The 18,850-nt window shown below is 43.4% G+C and overlaps 1 protein-coding gene across 1 annotated transcript in view; it reads left to right on the forward strand.

Moving 5' to 3' along the window:
- Positions 1-10,802: 10,802 nt before the first annotated feature.
- EFCAB14 (EF-hand calcium binding domain 14) overlaps positions 10,803-18,850 on the forward strand; it is a 40,065-nt gene continuing 32,017 nt past the window's right edge. The window contains exons 1-2 of the mRNA XM_044674819.1: positions 10,803-11,192; positions 11,548-11,696. Of these exons, the coding sequence (XP_044530754.1) occupies positions 10,939-11,192; positions 11,548-11,696 (403 nt within the window). The 5' untranslated portion in view covers positions 10,803-10,938. The remainder of the gene's footprint in view (positions 11,193-11,547; positions 11,697-18,850) is intronic.

An 18,850-nucleotide genomic window follows, 5' to 3' on the forward strand; every position in this document is an offset into this window, starting at 1 on the left:
ATTCTCTTACAAAAATGAACAATATGGAAATATATTTTGCTTGATAATACATGTATGAACCAGATTGAATTGCTTGCCAGCTCCAAGAGTGGGGAGGGAAGGGTGGAAGGGAGACAATTTGAATTATATAACTTCGGAAAACATATTGGAAATGTGTTATTACATGTTATAACATGTACTACATGGTAAAATAAAATGTCTTTATAGTAATAATAATAAATAATAAAATAATAAATAAAAATAGAAATAGAAATAAAAGAAATAAATAATAATTAAACATAAATAAATAAATGGCCGAATGAATAAATAAATAAATGAATGAATGACGATAGATGGGTGAATGAATGAATAAATAAACAAACAAATAAATAAATAATGAAATGCTTAAATGATTATATAAATAAATTAATAAATGAAAGGAGCTTGGCACCTTCAGTTACACTTCAGTCACCCAAACACCTCATATTAGGGCTAATGCATCTTTTCCCAGGTCTCTATCATTTTTGCTATCCCTTCTTTCCCAATGAACTCACATTATCAGACTATTGCTTTTCCCTGTTCTCCCTAAAAAAGTATATATAAAATCCTGAGTTCTGCAGTTTAACAGAAATTCCTAGTAATTATATTACTGTAGGTCTTTCCCAAAACATGGCCTTCCCAGAGTAGTTGGCTCTGCATGGTGTCTGCGATCATTGCCTACCTCATTCTGATTCAAACAATTATTCTTGATACTACACTCATAGTTTTAATTATTTTTAGGTTAACAAACTAAATATGTAAATTGTACCAAAAATAAAATTGTTTCAAATAAAGACATTGTACCCAAAATAAGATTATATCAACTATATAAATTATACCAAAAAGAAATTGTTCCAAATATATAACATCAAGCAGTGGGTCAAAGAATATAAACAAAAAATGAAGTTTGCAAAAGAAATTATAAATGATCCACATGAAGTCAAGATCTATCACTAGAAGTAGGTAAAACACATTAAACAACTCTGCAGTTTCACCCCACACCTTGCAAACTGGCAAAGATGACCAATCATTCTTTTTTTAATTATTGATAATGCTTGTTTTTGCATCACCTTCATTTCCCAATATAGCTCTTCTTCTCTCACAGAAAGCCATCCCTCAAAAAAGAAAGCAGCTCAGCAAAACTAGGCAACGCATTCAAAATTCTAACATTATTTAAAGTGTTCCATACCCCAAATCCCCTGCCTCAGAAAAGAAGGGAAGGAAGTGCCTTCTCATATCTCTTCTTGGGGTCAAACTGGGCCATCACTGATGCACACAGCGTTTGATTTTAAAGTTTAGGTTTTTTTTCTCTAGTTTTCCCTGTTGTTCTTCCTGTTGATATTGTTGTACTTACTTTATGCAGGTATCCCTTCCACATAGTTACTTTCCCCATTGGGGTTTCAATATATCATGGGTTGGCATAAGAAATTAAATAGAAATTTTGAGGGAATTTTTGACAGCACAAAAAAAAGTTTACAAGCTTAAAATATATGTATAGTATTATGCAATATCAACATATTTTATTTTTTATACCATAAATATGCACAATTTCTTTTTTTTTAAGTTAAAACAAGTAAAAAGTTAACATTTATGAAAAGAACATGAAAGCCAGTAGATCACACACAAAGGCTAGAAATGTAGAGATAACTTAAAAGTTTCATAAATCATAAATGCATTTAAAGTATTGTAAACACTCCATAAAAGCAAAAGAGAAAATTCAGACTTCTCTGGTATGATGGGAAGGCAAAAAAAAAAAATTTATGAAGATTTTTCAGATTGTGGGAGTGCCATGCCCCTAACTAACTCTTTCAATGTAGAAGGGAAACCTGTAGTCATATTCAGTTCATATCAGTCTTCCCAGGTTTCTTTGTATTTATCATATTCTTCACTTCTTATAATACTGTCAGATTCTGTTTCGTTCATGGATTGACATTTGTTTAGTCATCCCCACTTGATGAACACCCACTTTATTTTCAATTCAACTATAAATTTTTTAAAAGTGCTACAAAAATATTTTGGTCTTTTTATGGGGTCTTTTTTTCACTCACTGACTTACTTAAGGTATATGCCTGGCAGTAGACCAAAGGAGATTTTAATTACTCTCAGTGACTTTCTAGAATGGTTTTCTAGATGGCCTTTTGGAATGATGGAAGAAAAATCGTTAAACTGTCCATACCCTTTGATTTAGTGAGTCTTATGCTCAAAATATGTCCCAAGGAGAATAAAGACAGAAATCATATTGTCCATATATACCAAAATGTTTATAGTATTTTTCTTTGTGTTAGTAAAGAAATGGAAAAAGTGGATGCCCATTAATTGGGGAATGGGAATAAAAATTATAAAGTATTGCTTTAATGGAATATTGTGTTGTAGGAAATAATAGCTAGCCAGAATCACCTATCCAGCAAAATTGAGTATATTCTTTCAGCGGGGAAATGGACATTCAATAAGATAGAAGGTTTCCAAGCATTCCTGAGGAATAAGCCAAACCTAAACAAAAAATTTAAAGTCCAAACACAAGACACAAGAGAAGCCCAAAAAGGTAAATAAGAAAGAGAAGGGGGCAGCTGGGTAGCTCAGTGGAGTGAGAGTCAGGCCTAGAGACAGGAGGTCCTAGGTTCAAACCCGGCCTCAGACACTTCCCAGCTGTGTGACCCTGGGCAAGTCACTTGACCCCCATTGCCCACCCTTACCAATCTTCCACCTATGAGACAATACACCGAAGTATAAGGGTTTTAAAAAAAACACTCTTGAAAAAAAAATAAGAAAGAAAATTTAAGGGACTTATTAAGGTCAAAATGTTTATATGTTTACATGGAAAGTAGATACCTGTAATTCTCGAAAATTACTCTTAGTAGTAGAGAAGATAGAAGTAATCTACCCAGAAAGAAGGTGGGGAAGTAAGCTGATTATGATGATATGATGTATATGAAAATATAATTTGATATGATGTGTATGTAATTGCAATGATATGAAACTGAAGGTAAAAGAATTATTGAACTAAAAAATAAGACTAGGAGCTGGTACTTTGAAAAAAACAAATAAAATAGATTAATACTAGTTAATCTAATTTTAAAAAAGAAAAGAGAATCAAATTAACAGTATCAAAGACGAAAAGAGCAATCTCACCTCTAATGAAGAGGAAATTAAGGCAATTATTAAGAATATTTTGCCCACTTATATGGCAATAAATATGGATGAATATTTACAAAAATATAAATTGCCTAGATTAACAAAAAAGGAAATAGAATACTTAAATATTCCATCTCAGAAAAAGAAATTGAACAAACTAAGAAAAAATCCCCAGGGTCAGATGGATTCACAAGTTCTATCAAACATTTAAAGAACAACTAATCCCAATACTATACAAATTATTTGACAAAATAAGCAAAGAAGTCTTACTAAATTATTTTTATGACACAAATATGGTACTGATTTTAAAGCAACAACACTTTTCATACAATTGAAACTGGATCAAAAACAGAGAAAGAAAACTACAGACCAATCTCCTTAATAAACATAGATGCAAAAATCTTAAATAAAATACTAGCAAAAAGATGGCAGTAGGTTATCACAAGGATTATTCACTATGACCAGGTGGGATTTATACCAGGAATGCAAGGATGATTTAATATCAGGAAAACCATCCACATAATTGACCATGTCACTAATCAAACAAACAAAAATCATATGATTATCTCAACAGATACAGAAAAATACAACATGAATTCTTATTGAAAACACTAGAAAGTATAGGAATAGAAGGTCCCTTCCTCAAAATAATAAACAGCATATATTTAAAACCATCAGCAAATATCATTTGCAATGGGGATAAGGTAGAAGCCTTCCCAATAAGATCATGAGTGAAGCAAGGATGCCCATTATCACCTCCATTATTTAATTTTGTACTAGATATGCTAGTGATAGCAATTAGTAAAGGAAAAGAAATTGAAGGGATTAAAGTAGGCAATGAAGAAACTAAACTATCACTCTTTGAAGATGATATGATGGTATATTTAAAGAATCCTAGAAAGTCAACTAAAAAGCTAGTGGAAATAATTAACAACTTTAGCAAAGTTGCAGGGTACAAAATAAACCCACATAAATCATCAGCATTTCTATATATTTCCAACAAAAACCAGCAGCAATAGTTAAAAAGAGAAACTCCATTTAAAATCACTCTAGACAATATAAAATACTTGGGAATCTATCTGCCAAGACAAATACGGGAATTATATGAACACAACTACAACACTTTTCATACAATTGAAACTGGATCTAAATAACTGGAAAAACATTGATTGCTCATGGGTAGAATGAGCTAATATAATAAAATGACAATCCTATCCAAATTAATCTACTTATTCAGTGCCATACCTATCAAACTACCAAAAAACTTTTTTATAGAATTAGAAAAAATTATAACAAAGTTCATCTGGAAGAACAAAGGATCAAGAATATCAATGAAAAAAAATGTGAAGGATGGTGACCTAGCAGTACCAGATCTTAAATTGTACTATAAAGCAGTGATCATCAAAACAATATGGTACTGGCTAAGAGACAGAAGGTGGATCAATGGAATAGACTACAGGTAAATTGCCTCAGCAAGCTAGTGTTTGATAAACCCAAAAATCATGGCTTTTGGGATAAGAACTCACTAGTTGACAAAAACTGCTGGGAAAATTAGCAAACAGTATGGGAAAAATTAGGTTTTGATCAACATCTTACACCCTATACCAAGATAAATTCAAAATGGGTAAATATATAATATAATATAAAGAGTGAAATATATAAATGTATATTTTTATAGTGATGTGAATAAAATCATAAATAAATTAGGTGAACATAGAATAGTATACCTGTCAGATCTGTGGGAAAGGAAGGAATTTAAGACCAAGCAAGAGATACCGAATATTACAAGATGTAAAATGAATAACTTTGATTATATCAAATTAGAAAGCTTTTGTACAAACAAAACTAATGCAACCAAAATTAGAAGGAAAGCAACAAACTGGGATAAAATTTTATAACAAAACTCTCTGACAAAGGTTTAATTTCCCAAATATATAAGAAACTAAGTCAAATTTACAAAAAATCAAGCCATTCCCCAATTGATAAATGGGCAGGGGACATGAATAGGCAGTTTTCAGATAAAGAAATCAAAACTACCAATAAGCATTTAAAAGGGTTCTAAATCTCCTAAAATTAGAGAAAAGCAAATTAAAGCAACTTTGAGGTACCACTTCACACCTAGCAGATTGGCTAATATGACAGCAAAGGAAAGTAAAGTTGGAGGGGATGTGGCAAAATTGGAACACTAATACACTTCTGGTGGTGGTGTGAATTAATCCAACCATTCTGGAGAACAATTTGGAATTATGCACAAAGTGCTTTAAAAGAATACATGCCCTTTGGTCCAGCCATACTGCTAGTTTTGTACCCCCAAAGAGATAAGAAGGGAAAAGACTTGTACAAAAATATTTATAGCTCCCTTCTTTATGGTGGCAAAAAACTGGAAAATGGGGGGAAGGTGTCCCTCAATTGGGGAATGGCTGAACAAATTGTGGTATCTATTGATGGAATACTATTGTGCTGAAAGGAATAATGAACTGGAGGAATTCCATGTTAACTGGAAAGACCTCCAGGAAATGATACAGAGTCAAAGGAGCAGAACCAGGAGAACATTGTACACAGAGACTGATACATTGTAGCACAATTGAATGTAATTGACTGCTACTCACAGCAATGCAATGATCCAGGACAATTCTGAGGAACTTAGGAGAAAGAACGTATCCACATCCAGAGAAAGAACTGTGGGAGCAGAAACACAAAAGAAAAACATAGGATCGATCACGTGGTTTGATGGGGATACGGTCAGGGTTTTGGTATTAAAAGATGACTGCTGCAAATATGAATAACATGAAAATAGGTTTTGAACAATGATCCATGTATAACCCAGTGGAATTGCTTGTCAGCTTCAGGAAGGGGGAGGGAAGAGGGGTGAGAAAAATCATGAATCATGTAACCATGGAAAAATATTCTACATCAGTGATTCCCAAAGTGGGTGCCACCACCTCCTGGTGGGTGCTGCAGTGATCCAGGGGAGCGGTGATGGCCACAGGTGCATTTATCTTTCCTATTAATTGCTATTAAAATTTTTTTAAAAATTTCCAAGGGGATAAGTAATATTTTTTTCTGGAAAGGGGGCAGTAGGCCAAAAAAGTTTGGGAACCACTGTTCTACATAAATAAATTTTAAAAGGAGGAAGAAATTATAGCTAGCTATCATTTCTCCAGCATCTTAAAGTTAGCAAAGCATTTTATATTGTTGAGAGGGTTTATTTGGTAATTAATTTAGTAATAGTGTTGGACCTAGCAGGAAGGGCTGGAGAATTCCAGGATGGAATGAAGGAGCAGGAAGTAGGGCTTGTGCTCTGGGAGAGATTCCATTAGTGGCTGGACATAATTGTTGCTAACCCTGGGAGATCTCAGAGTTAGGGAAAAACTGCATCCTGATTCCCTGGGATCCTGAGAGGTGAAGGCTTTCAGCAAGTGGACAAGACCTGCAGAGCTGCACCAAGTAGGGAAGTGGTTTGGGATCTGGTGGACAGCATCTCAAGCTCACTCTCCCTACCTGGGTAGCTTGGACCACCTTGGCTCTTGGCATCCTGTGATCATCCTTGGATTACTGTGAGACCCCTATTGCCCTTTTGCTGTGCTGACCAAACCTGGCTGGAACCAGGTTTGAAGGAGCCTTCCCTGACTCCAGTACTGCTCCTTTGGGCCCTACCTGGCTTAGGTCAATTAGGACAGTGTAGTTAAGTCCTTCCCTGCCCCCTGTGGTTTGCCCCTTAGGTTTTCAAATGTAGAATCCCCTATCCCAAACTTTTTAGTTACCCTCAATTAAACTGTATTAACTTTTACCTTGCCTGCTGGTTCCATAGACCCTGGCCTAGGGTGAGCTGGGTGTCTGTTGGGCCAACTGCCATTCTTGTATCTGATAAAACAGTGAACCCTGGTCTCCCTATCCTGGTTGGTCCTGTCTCTCCTTCAACCCAGTGAGTACCCACAAACCATTTAGGTTATATTTTAACATCCCTGGTGCCCCACTTTTACAATATACATTATCTTATTTAATCTTCACAAAATCCCTGGAAAGTTAGTGCTGTTGTTATCCCCATTTAACAGATGAGGCAACTTGGGCAACCAGAGGTTAAGTTCAGGGTTATACAGTTTTGAAGTATCTGAGGCTGTATTTGAACTCAGATCTTCCTCACTCTAGATTTACCACACTACCTAAAGGCCTTTAAGAAATGATGTGTAGCATGTAAACCTAGACTATATTTGCCATCTCAGGGACTGGGGAGGGAAGGGAAGGAGGGAGAGAATTTGGATCACAAATTTTTGGAAAATGTATGTTTGAAATTGTTATTTCATGTAATTGAGAGAAGGAAGGAAGGAAGGAAGGAAGGAAGGAAGGAAGGAAGGAAGGAAGGAAGGAAGGAAGGAAGGAAGGAAGGAAGGAAGGAAGGTTTGTAGTACTCCCATCTTGGTTCATCCCCACAATTCAACATTCGAAGATTACAGATTGGGTCCCTATGTTGTGGGAGAGTTTTGAAGTAAAATCCTAGATCTGGACAGGTACTCTTTGTCAAGAATGACAAACTCCAATAGCTAGCTTAAAGATAAAAGAGATTTATTAATTTGAATGTAACTCAAATGTAATGGTCAAGGGAAGCAGAGTAGGTGGAATGCTGCCTCCCAGAGGAGATGGAGTTTGGAATATTGATACCCTCTTGACACCAGGGTGTAAGTTCGTAGAGATAGGATGATGATGGTGTGTTACTGGGTCTCTGGAACCCGAGATGTGTCATGTGGTTTCGTCCTTTGCCTCAAAGTCAAAAGGGGGTGAACTGTTTGGTTTGGGGAATAATCAGATATTTGGGATATAAAACAGATGCTTATCAGAAGTAACAAACTGGGATGTGCCTATCCGTGTTCATCAAGATTGAGGGGAGAGGTCAGAGGGGATATCCCTCTCAGCTCAAAGTCACCTTCCCTTAGCACTGCAGGAATGCAAGGAAAAATAAGTTCTTTATGTACTCAGATGCTTTCTGAGGGTTTGGGGTATCTAGGAAAGCCTGTACCCCCACATCACCTAGGGTATTCTATAGGTCTTTGCTTCTAAAAAATAAGTTCATGGCAGAGCAATGGAAGGAGAATGAAGAAACAAGTAGGAATAGAGTAAGAGTTCAGAAAGGGACTGAAGGCTTAGGGAGGATATTTTCCCAATAGATCTACTGGCAGTTAGGGTGGTACTATGGATTAATGGCTGGCTGGGTCAAACAGCTGACACCACCTGGATCTGTGCCCCAGGGCAAAACCACATTCCTCCAGGTGGGTGGGGCACGGGGTAAGCAGTTGGCCAATGTTGGAGAAAAAGAGTGGGGTGAGCTCCAGGGAAACTGTGGCCAAGGAACAAGCTGGCAATAGCTGTCATGGATAGGCACTGGTTGGGCAATGGCTCCAGTCACGGGTTTAGGACCTGAATCTGTTCACTAGTCTATACACCTACAGAAAGTAGGTCAGTGCTGGGGTCCAAGTTCTAACACCTGGTTCTGGAACCAGAGAACCTTTGATCTGATTCCCAGCTGGGCTACTTAATACCAGTATGACCAGTAAGATCTGGGCTTCAAGTTCCACAGGTGTAAGATGGAGCCATTGGATGGGACGATCTTTAACAATTAAGGAAGCAATAAGCACTTATGAGCACCCACTTACCGTGCCATGAGGCATTGTGCTAACCGTGAAGATACAAAGGAAATACTCCCTGCTCTCAAGAAGTTTACATTTTAACAGAGACAACATGCAAGCGTCCCCCTAAGACTGATTCCCACCACCCTCCGGGTGACACTCAGGCAGCTTCTCCAAAACTGACTGCTCTGGGCTGGGGATCAGCCATGGGCCGCGGCTGGGGCTAGCTTGTGCTTCTGACACCCAGTGAGCTCTCTGGCTCATAGGTAATGTCCAAGAGCTGCCCTAAGATGAGTGTTGGGTTCATTCTCTGGGTATGGGTAAGAAGCCCTTTCTTCTGCACTGTTCCCCAACCCACTAGAGGTGAGATGGCATGGGGGCAGGGAAGGGCAGCATGCCCCTCACAGCTGGGGACAGAGGGGAAAGTGAGGAGCTCAGTCTGGCTGCCTCAGCCCCTCTTACCTCCCCAAAGCACATCTGGTTTTATTTTCATACTTAGCATTTCCTGTATCCCTGATACATAATTATGACCACAAAAAGAGCAACAACAAAACTGAGGACATATGACGCAGGGAGCATGTGCCCTCCCTTCTCATCTGTCACTTAGGTGACTGCCTTTGGAAGCTGCTGCCATCAAATCATAGATAACCTGCTGCTGCCCTGGAGACAGTCCTTCTCTCCTCCAGTCATCCTTAGACTGTCACTGGCCTGGACTCTGGGCAGAAGAGAACAGAGAGTTTGTGTCCTGGGCTGCCTGAACAAAACATCCCCAAAGCATTTCTGTCCTGTTCTGTATCATGAGGGAAACAACCACTGAGATAATAACTGGTTTCTTCCCCCCAACACACCCTTCATTTTTTTTTCCTACTCAGCCCCACTCCCTGACCTCAGATGAATTGGGCCAGTTCTGAAAAAGAAATCCAGCAGGAAAACATTTAAATAAACAAAGCCTGGGGATTCAGAAGTGCCAAGATGTTCCAGGCCAGGAGTTAGGACTCTTGGGTTCCCTTCCTAGCTTTGTGACCTTGGGCTTTCCCTTCCCTCTCTGGGCTGCTGCTTTCACCTAGACAATGAATCAAAGAATCATTTCCTAAGGCCTTACTCTGTGCCACGTCCAGTGCCAGGCTCTGGGGGCTACAAGTAAAAAAGAATGAAAGCATCCTTACTCACCAGGACCTCATTTTCCAGTGTTTGTGTCCTCACCACCAAGTCTTCGCCCAGATTGCTTTTTTAAATTTAATTGTAATTTTTTTAGACCCTCAGAAGGGCAAAGGGGGCTAATGGGCTTAAGATTATTTTTCATCTACTCTGTCTAATCTTATAATCTTTCCCCCTTTAGGTAGTGAGCTCCTGGAGGGCAAGGAATTTGCCTTCCTCTGTATGTCGATCTCAGTGCCCAGCACAGGCACAGAATAAAGATTCATAAAAGCTGGTCGACACCAATTAATTTAGAGAATCTAGCCCTGTTTCTCCTTGTACAGAGATGGGAACTGAGAAAGCCCAGGCTGGGCAAGGTCAGACAGCCAGTCTCTTTGCTGAGGTCAGGACTGGAACTTTGACAGATGGACATGGAGGGGGAAAAGCTTGGGATGGAGAGTCCCGGCTGGGCTGCCACAGAGTTGTACGTCTTTGGGCTGGCGGTTGCACTGGTCCAGTGTGTTCCCTCCAGGTAGGGAGGTGGGAGGCATGGACCTCCCTCTGAGGTCGTTTCTCGCTCTACCCTTGGGACTTTGGGTAAGTGGTTTCACTTCCCTGGCCTCAGTTTCCCCATCTGTAGGGGGAGAGGCGTAATTGGGTACTAGTCTCCCCAAGCGCTTAGCACAGTGCCTGGCATATCTAAGGCACTTACTTAACAGCAGCCATGCGGACTGCTCGGGGTCCGGGAGATCAGGGGCGGTCCCTTTAAGACGGCCACGCCTTCCCGCTTGCGCCCCTCGTGACGTCACGGCACAAAGCCAATAGGAGTGTGCGTTGCTGACCAGCGGGGCGGACGGCCGCGGCCCGGGGCCATGGGCCGGGAGCGGAGGCCGCGGCCGCCCAAGGCCGATCCTGAGCCCGAGCCAGAACTGAACCGCGGCTGAGCGCGGGCCGCGTCTCCTGGGCGGGCGCACTGGAGCCCGGAGGCTGTTGCTCGGCCCCGGGCGGCCCCCTGACGCCGCCCAAGAAGATGAAGAAGCGTCGGGAGCTGAACGCGCTCATTGGCTTGGGCCCCGGGGACGGGCGAGCCCGCCGCAGCCGCCGCAGCCGCCGCCGGGCCTGGAAGAGCGCTGCGGGCCACCGGCTGCTGCGCACCGAGCCACCCGCCTCGGGCTCCGCCTCCAGCTCCGAGGATGAGGACGACGATGATGACGATGACGACGACGAGGACGAGGAGGAACGCGGCCGGGGCGGCCCTGGGGGCGGCCGCACGCGCTTCGCCAGGTGGGAGGCGGCGCCGTGGCAAGGGGCAAAGCAGGGGGGACCCTCAGTGACTTAGGAAGGAAGGTGGAGGGACAGCATCCCAGGCGGGAGGGATGATAGGTGCAAAGGCACAGAGACAGGAAACTAGGAACAGCCCCCGAGCAGGGAGGGCGCGTGCGGTCACCTGCCAGTCAGCTTCAAAGCAACATTCGAACCTGGGGCTCGGACTGCGAGCCCATCCCTCAGTGGGCCCAGAGGCTCACTCCTGGGGTAGCATTTGGGGTTTGGCTGCCTGGAGCCTCTCGAGACTTCCTATCTGTCCCGGCTAGGCCTGACCCCAACCCCCCCTCACCTCGAAGTCTGTGCTTGTTTTCAGAGGAGACTGTTTCCGATGCTGCAAGATCTGCTACCCCCTCTGCGCATTCGTCATTCTGGCCGCGTGTGTGGTGGCTTGTGTGGGCCTGGTGTGGATGCAGGTGGCCCTCAAGGAGGACCTGGACCTCCTCAAGGAGCAGTTCAGAGTCCGTAAGTGTGCGCTGTCCCCGGCTTGAGAACAGCAAATCCCAGAGGCCAAGGGGCCACATGGGAGTCATTTCTATTCCCAAATACACCAAGGAGTTCACCAAACGTTTTTAAAGCCCCTACTGTGGGCCAAGTTACCCAATTTTGTTGAGACTGTGTTTCAGCGTGTTTTGGGTCAGAGGAGATGGGGTCCCCTTCTCTGCCTGTGCTTACACTCCTTGGGCAAGTTAATGAGTTGTCTCACCTACAAACAGAGCTATCTCTGGTGGCCAGAGGTGGCTGTTGTGGTCCAGAACCCCAAGGTCACCTCCATGTCCCACTGAAGCACCCCAGGAGGACTAGGTCAACACAATGGAAAGACCTGCTGAGAGTGATGGGAGGAAGAGCTCAGGGCTAAGAGAGCAGGCCTGGGAGGGAACCCGAGGTCCCGGGCACAGATCCTGGCTTCTTGCCTTTTCTCTAACCCTGGCCAACGTACTTCAAGCCTCTGGGCCCTTGTTTCCTCGTTTGTAATGAGCTGCCTGGACTACCAAATGGCCTCTGATCTCAGCAGCACCACCACTGCCCCATTTTCACTTTCCTCATCTATAAAGAAGCAACTGTGGATACTTGCCCTCTCTCCCAGCCTTGCAGCAATCCGAAAGAAGGCCACCACGAGTGGCCTTCCATTGCTTAGTCCCACACAAAAATCAGGACAGAAGCACAAGCTGGAGAATCCTTGAGTTTTTTAAGAGACTGGGTAGAAGCCAGCATTTTCCTGTAACCTCCCCCTTTCCATAGTAAGAAAAGCATCCTGAGAGCTCAGGTGGGATGACAGATGCCGCCAGACATGGCTCGTGTGTTTGCTTAACTTCATGTTCTGTTGAGAGGAAATAGAGATTGGGACATGATTGACATCATTGAATGTGTGTGTGTGTGTGAACAAGAAGCTTTAAAATAGATGAGTTGTGGTGGACCAAAGAAGGGAAGCTCAGCATTTGCCAGAATCTTCAAGCTGGGTTAATTTGGTTATCTTCCTAAAAAGTCTCTGTCCTCCCACCTTCCCACTCCACCCCGCTTCTGGTTTGTATTTTCATTCATGATATTCTTTTACAAGCTTTAATTAGTGGGAACAAGATATTTCTAAACGTAAGGAGCATATTTTATTGAAAAATAGTTCCATTTATTCCTTGGTTGTTTATTGAGGCCCTGCTAGTGTTAGGTGCTGGAGGGACAGCAACAATACTTGAAACACAGTGGCCCTCACCAGAACCAAGAACATTGCTCTGAAGATCAGGGGAAGGGACAGCTGGGCTCTGCCCATAGTGGCCGTTCTAGGGATGGTGAATTGAGAGCCTGCCTGGCAGAGGAGAACAGGGGTAGGCTTCCTCCAGTGAGGAAGGCAGCCTGAGGATGGGCTCAGTCATGTTTGAGAGAGTTTGAAGATGGACTGGACTTGCTCTCTAAAAAGCCTTAGCTTCATAGAACCCCAGGGGGCTCAGGTGTAGCGAAACCTTGACCTAGCCAGAATATCCCCTTCCTAATAGTCCTGAGTTCAAGATCCATGTGGCTTCTGGATGGACCTCCACCCACTTTGGGAGGGGCCTCCTGGTGAGGATATTTCTCCTCTTTGTCAACCTGCAACTTTGCAGAGAATCTTCCCAACATCTTATCTTGTCACCAGATAGTCTAGAAATATCTTTCGGGGAACACTAAACCTCCAAGATAGTATTTAAGCTACCTGGTTCATTTTGTGAGCCAGCCACTTATAAATTGATCAGTGAACATGCTCACCAACTACCCTTGACAACATGGTTGTATAAGGAAACCAAGTGAGTTAAGCTTGTCCACAGTTAGAAAGCCCTTGGCACCAAGACTCACAGGGATTACAAGAAAATTCTGCCACCTCTAGCCCAGCCCCTTTTCTCTTTCTGCTCTCCACAATCATTCAGGCTCCCAGTCTGTCCCCAGAATAGCTAGCCCTTAATCAAGCTTCCAGTGGACCTTCCTTGGAGGAGAGAATGGTGGCCTCAGTTCTGAGATCTTATTCAGGTGAGGAGCTCACCTGTTACTGTTCTCTTGGGAGCCAGCTGATCCATTTACCTTATCCATGGGTAGGAGGGTACATTTATGAGGGAGTGGGATTTGGAGTTTGAATTTACACTTTGCCAGGTGGAGTGCCATGGCCAGTTGGTAGTGATTCTGGTGTACTTCAGTCCAGGAATGGGACTCCTACTCCTAACTGCCAGCTATGGTTTTCAGAACTTTAGGGACCTGGGATTGCATGGGGGCAAGGGATGATTCTTGTTTCCCCTCCAATTGTAACCTTTTTGTGCCTCAGTACATAGATTAATGAGCCAGTTGATCAGACCAGTGTGGTGATAAGACATTCTCCAGATTTAGATTGGCTGTTCTTGGGATGCAGGGCCCAGTGTAGTGGAGCCTGTCCTGTTGTTTCTTTGCCAACATGCCCATCATAGTCCTGGGTACCTCCATGCCATAGCAAGGCATCAGGGATGTGGTTTGTGCTTCATGAAAACCAAAGAGAGTTTCCCTATATCCCGACTCTCTTTAAACTTTGTGGGTTTTATTTTTTTTTTTAACCCTTAACTTCTGTGTATTGGCTCCCAGGTGGAAGAGTGGTAAGGGTGGACATTGGGGGTCAAGTGACTTGCCCAGGGTCACACAGCTGGAAAGTGTCTGAGGCCAGATTTGAACCTAGGACCTCTCGTCTCTAGGCCTGGCTCTCAATCCACTGAGCTACCCAGCTGCCCACTTTGTAGGTTTTAGAATGAGATACGTACGGGGTGGTAAAATGGCACAAACATTGATGGACTAGCTGTCAGGCGCAGTGTTTTATTTGTAAGGTAGTACATGTTCCCTTCTTAAAGATGAGTCAGAGAAAACCACAAGCCTGCACTTTGTCTAATTAAGAAGCCAGTGGTCTCTTCTGGACCTCAAATGATAAGGAAACAGGTGGAGAAGCTTTGGCATCTGCAGTGCCTACATAAACAGCCTTCCACAAAGACTTCCACATCAGGCACCACACACAGCTTCCGTCCTGTTTCCCAGGGACCTTACATACTGTCTTGCACATAGTAGGAACTTAATCGGTGGCTGTTGAATTAAATCAGAAGAGAAGGAAGAGGATGATCAGAGTCAGGCAAGAGTTTAAGGTTTCCAAAAGAACACCTGCCAATCACTGGCCTCCATCCCTCCTTGGTCTTAAACAATCTTCTTTAAAACATTTGCTTTTGATTTTAAATCTACTTCAATTAACCAGTTCTGTCTAAATGTCAGAATAGACATTTGGCTATGAGTCCTAAAAAAGAGTCATTTTTCCTCTCCAAGACCTTCCATGAAAAGAAATCAGTCAAGAAACATTTATTAAGCACCTATTATGTGCCAGGCACGGTGCTAAATATGCACTTTGTACTATGCAAAGAAAGGCAGAAGAATCCCTGCCCTCAAGAAGCTCAGTCTCATGGGGAGCCAAGGAACAAACAAGTTTTTGATAAGGATAAATGGAAATAGTAAGGAGAAGGCACAAGCATTGAAGGGAATCACAAAAGGCTTCCTATAAAAGTGGATTTTTGCTGGGCTGGTTTTTAACCCCCTCCATGACAGGGTCTTGGATAAGGGCTACCTCTGCCCCTTACTGGTCACTGCGCTCATCTCTAAAATGAGAATATTCTAAAAGGAGGCAGTACCTGTGCAAGCCAGCTCTAAAGCCAGCCCCTGTTTACAGATGTTGTCAGGGGTCTGAAATAGGGAGCCTTCTTGGAAAGCAATACCTTCTCCAGGCTCCTGGTCAAGCTTATGCTTCCCCCTCCCCCACCCCCCAGGGCCTCACCCAGCAGGTGAGAGAATAGGAAGACTCTTAGAAGAAGAGGTGGGCACTGGTGAGAAGATAGACCACAGGGTAGGGAAGTTGCAGTGCTTCCTGAATGGTATTTATCCAGAGGCACGAGAGTATGGGTGTTTGCCTGAAAGAGCCTCTGAATATCCTGTTTCTCTAGCATAAACAAGGGAACATTGGTGGAGTACCAAGGAGGACTCCTCAAGCTTGCATTACAGAATCTTCCCTGCAGCCAGTCATCAATGTTGCATGAGGTGCTTTTGGTGTTGAAAGCTCATGAATTAGTCATTGGGACCTGTTTGGTACATTTCCTCCTGTTTATTTAACAAGAGTGCCTCCTGGCTGGCTCCTCTTCCTTAGGAAGCCAAGCCAAAGGGGACTTGAAGGGGCCCTGCCCAGCCACCATCTCTGCGAGCCCATCAGTGTACACAAATGAAGACCAGGTGACAAGGACTAGTTTGTCTCTTCATTACCCCTTCCCTGCAGATGCTGTTGTCTCTTCTAAGAACTAGAGCGACTCCTTTGTTGTATCACACTTCTGATGAAGAAGGTGGAAGGATAGGGATTCGACAGTTGAGTCAGATGGGTTCAGAACTGGTTAGGTGTGCTCTCAAAGACCAGTTGTCAATGATTCATTAACAGAGAGCAGAAGTACTCCAGGGACTTGTCTTTGAGCCTGTACTGCCCAGTTTTTATCAGTGACTAGGATAAAGGCATGGGTAGCCTGCTCCTCAGACTTGCAGGTGACTCAAAGCTGGGAGGGACTGCTAAAATATACCAGCTAGCTAGGTCAGGATCCAAAATGATCTTGACAGGCCCTAAGGGAGCCTTGCCCTAAATCCAATAAGATGAAATTTCATGGAGATAAATGTAAAAATGTGCCCTTGGATACCGAAATCAACCTCACAAGTATAAGGGTAGAGGCCTGGATAAGTACCTGTTGTTCTGAAAAAGATCCGAAGGTTTTGGTAGACTACAAAGCTTAACATGAATCAGTAGTAGGACGCGCCAGCCAAAAGAGCTAATGCCATCTTGAACTGCCTTAAGGCTAGTAGAGCTTCCAGGAACAGAGGAGTGGGAATCTGCCCTCTGCCCCAGTCAGAAGGCACAAAGGAATGCGTTTGGGTCTGAAAGCCATCTTTTAAGGACACTAACAAACTGGAATGTTTCCATAGGAAGACAGCCAGGTTGATGAAGGGCCCTCAGTCTGCGACATGAGGATTGCTTGGGAGAAGTGTGGTTGTTTAACCTGGAAAATAGATGACTTGGGGGTTTATGATACTGTGCAGACATCTGAAGAGCTGGCCCAGGGAAGAGGATATGAGGACAGGAGCAGTGGGGCAAGGAGCTGCAGGCTGGATGGCAGAAAGGCCCTACCAGTGAGAACTGTTCAGCAGTAGAAGAGGATGCCTTGAGAGACCATGAATGCCTCCCCTCTGTGGAGGTCCTCAAGCTGAGGCTAGATATTCCCTTGCTCTATATGTTCTAGTGGGCATTCTTTTGGTGCATGGGTTGAAGTAGATAACCACTGAGGATCTTCCAGTTCTCAGTTTCTGTGACTCAGAGCCTGACTCTATCATGGCCTCAAAAGAGAATGTCATCACCTCAGGGAAAGCCCCCTGCCAGCTCCAGATCAGATTCAGTGTGCCCTGGCCAGCAATCACCTAGCCAGTCAGTTATTTATTGGTCTGCTTGCTGTGTCTGAGTTTGGATGTCACACCAGTTTATTTATCTAATTCAATAGATAACCTTTCCAAAAGCTACCAGCCTTGGACAATGGAAAGAGCCTTGGAGCCTAGACCCATATCTCACTTCCCATACTGAAGCCTTTGTTACCTTGGGCAAGTCCTTTCCACACCCCCATCAGACTAGGAGGTTGGCCTTAGTGGCTGCTTAGTGATCCCTCAACTCCAAACCATAGGATCTCAGGAGCCCATCTCAAAAATAGCACATATACCTGGCCAAGATCCCCCCTAGGTGGGGGTTACAGAGGGTTCTGCCCACAGTCCAAACTTGTCTAAACTTGTAGAACCATTGAACTTAAGAAGGGGAACAACATAGGTTGAAATCATAGGATAGTTTTCATTGGAATTTAGGACAGCAGAGATGAACTACTTCAGACATTTGGGCCACAAGATGTACATCACTGTTTTTGTACCACAGTTTTGTATTCATAGTTAAAATAGACACCGTGTCCTTCATGAAACTTGTCTTGATCCTTGAGGTGCCCTCCCCCAATCCATGTGCCCGATGGCACCCTCTCTAGAGGGGGGAAGTCCTTTGTCCCCAACACATAACAACATGGTGCCTGGCACATAATAGGGACTTGATCAATGTTTGTTCATTGATTTTTTACTGACCATAATTTACATTAAGAAAGAAGCCTGCCTGAGAGGCATTGTTGCTACATTGGCTTAGGGAGACTGATGTGAGGCATCCACTCCCCCAAGTACTCATAACGCTGCAGATGAGGAACCAGAACTCAGCAAGGAAAGAGTGACTTATTTAAAGAAACAGCTGCCTCATACCCAGGCACAGCAAGGCTCCCTTCTCAGCTGCCAGCTCACACCTCTGCCACACTGGCTGGCACATTTGAAGACCTGGAGGATTGAACTGTTTCCAGCTAACATTTGGATTGTACTTTGATGGCACAAGGTGCTTCTATGGGTGTTATTTCATCAGATTAGGTCCTTTCAAGGATCCTGTGAGACTTAGTAAAGGATGCCTGTGGTGGAAAATGGCCCTGCCCTTGCCCCCACCCCTTACTTTTCTTTGTAGTGCTTTATTTAGCTTCCCTGAATATTTTTCAATCCCTTCTCTACCAAACAGTTTGCTCCAACTCCCTGTGAAGCCTTGGGGAAGTGTTTCCTCAAAGTCTATTAATGGCTGGCTTTTTATAGCAGTTTGTTTGGTAAGAGCTAACATGTAATAATGAACATGCTGGCATATGAGAAAGGGAGAGGCAGTGTGGGTGTGTGGATGTCTGTTTCAGCTAGTTTGAGAGCCATTTGGGTGGAAAATCATCATTTCAAGTTGTAGAACTCATTGGTGCTGGCCCAGTGAATCCTGAAGGTCTCTAAAAAGTGCCAACACATCAAACAAATCAAAGTATTGGTTGCTTGTGCTCGCGCGCGCTCTCTCTCTCTCTCTCTCTCTCTCTCTCTCTCTCTCTCTCTCTCTCCCTCTCTCTCTCTCTCCCTCTCTCTCTCTTCCTCTCTCTCTCTCTCCCTCTCTCTCTCCTTTCTCCTCTCTCTCTCTCTCTCTCTCTCTCTCTCTCTCTCTCTCTCTCTCTCTCTCTCTCTCTCTCTCTCACCCTTAA

Source organism: Gracilinanus agilis, chromosome 4 (assembly GCF_016433145.1).
Source record: "Gracilinanus agilis isolate LMUSP501 chromosome 4, AgileGrace, whole genome shotgun sequence".
NCBI classification, from domain to species: domain Eukaryota; kingdom Metazoa; phylum Chordata; class Mammalia; order Didelphimorphia; family Didelphidae; genus Gracilinanus; species Gracilinanus agilis.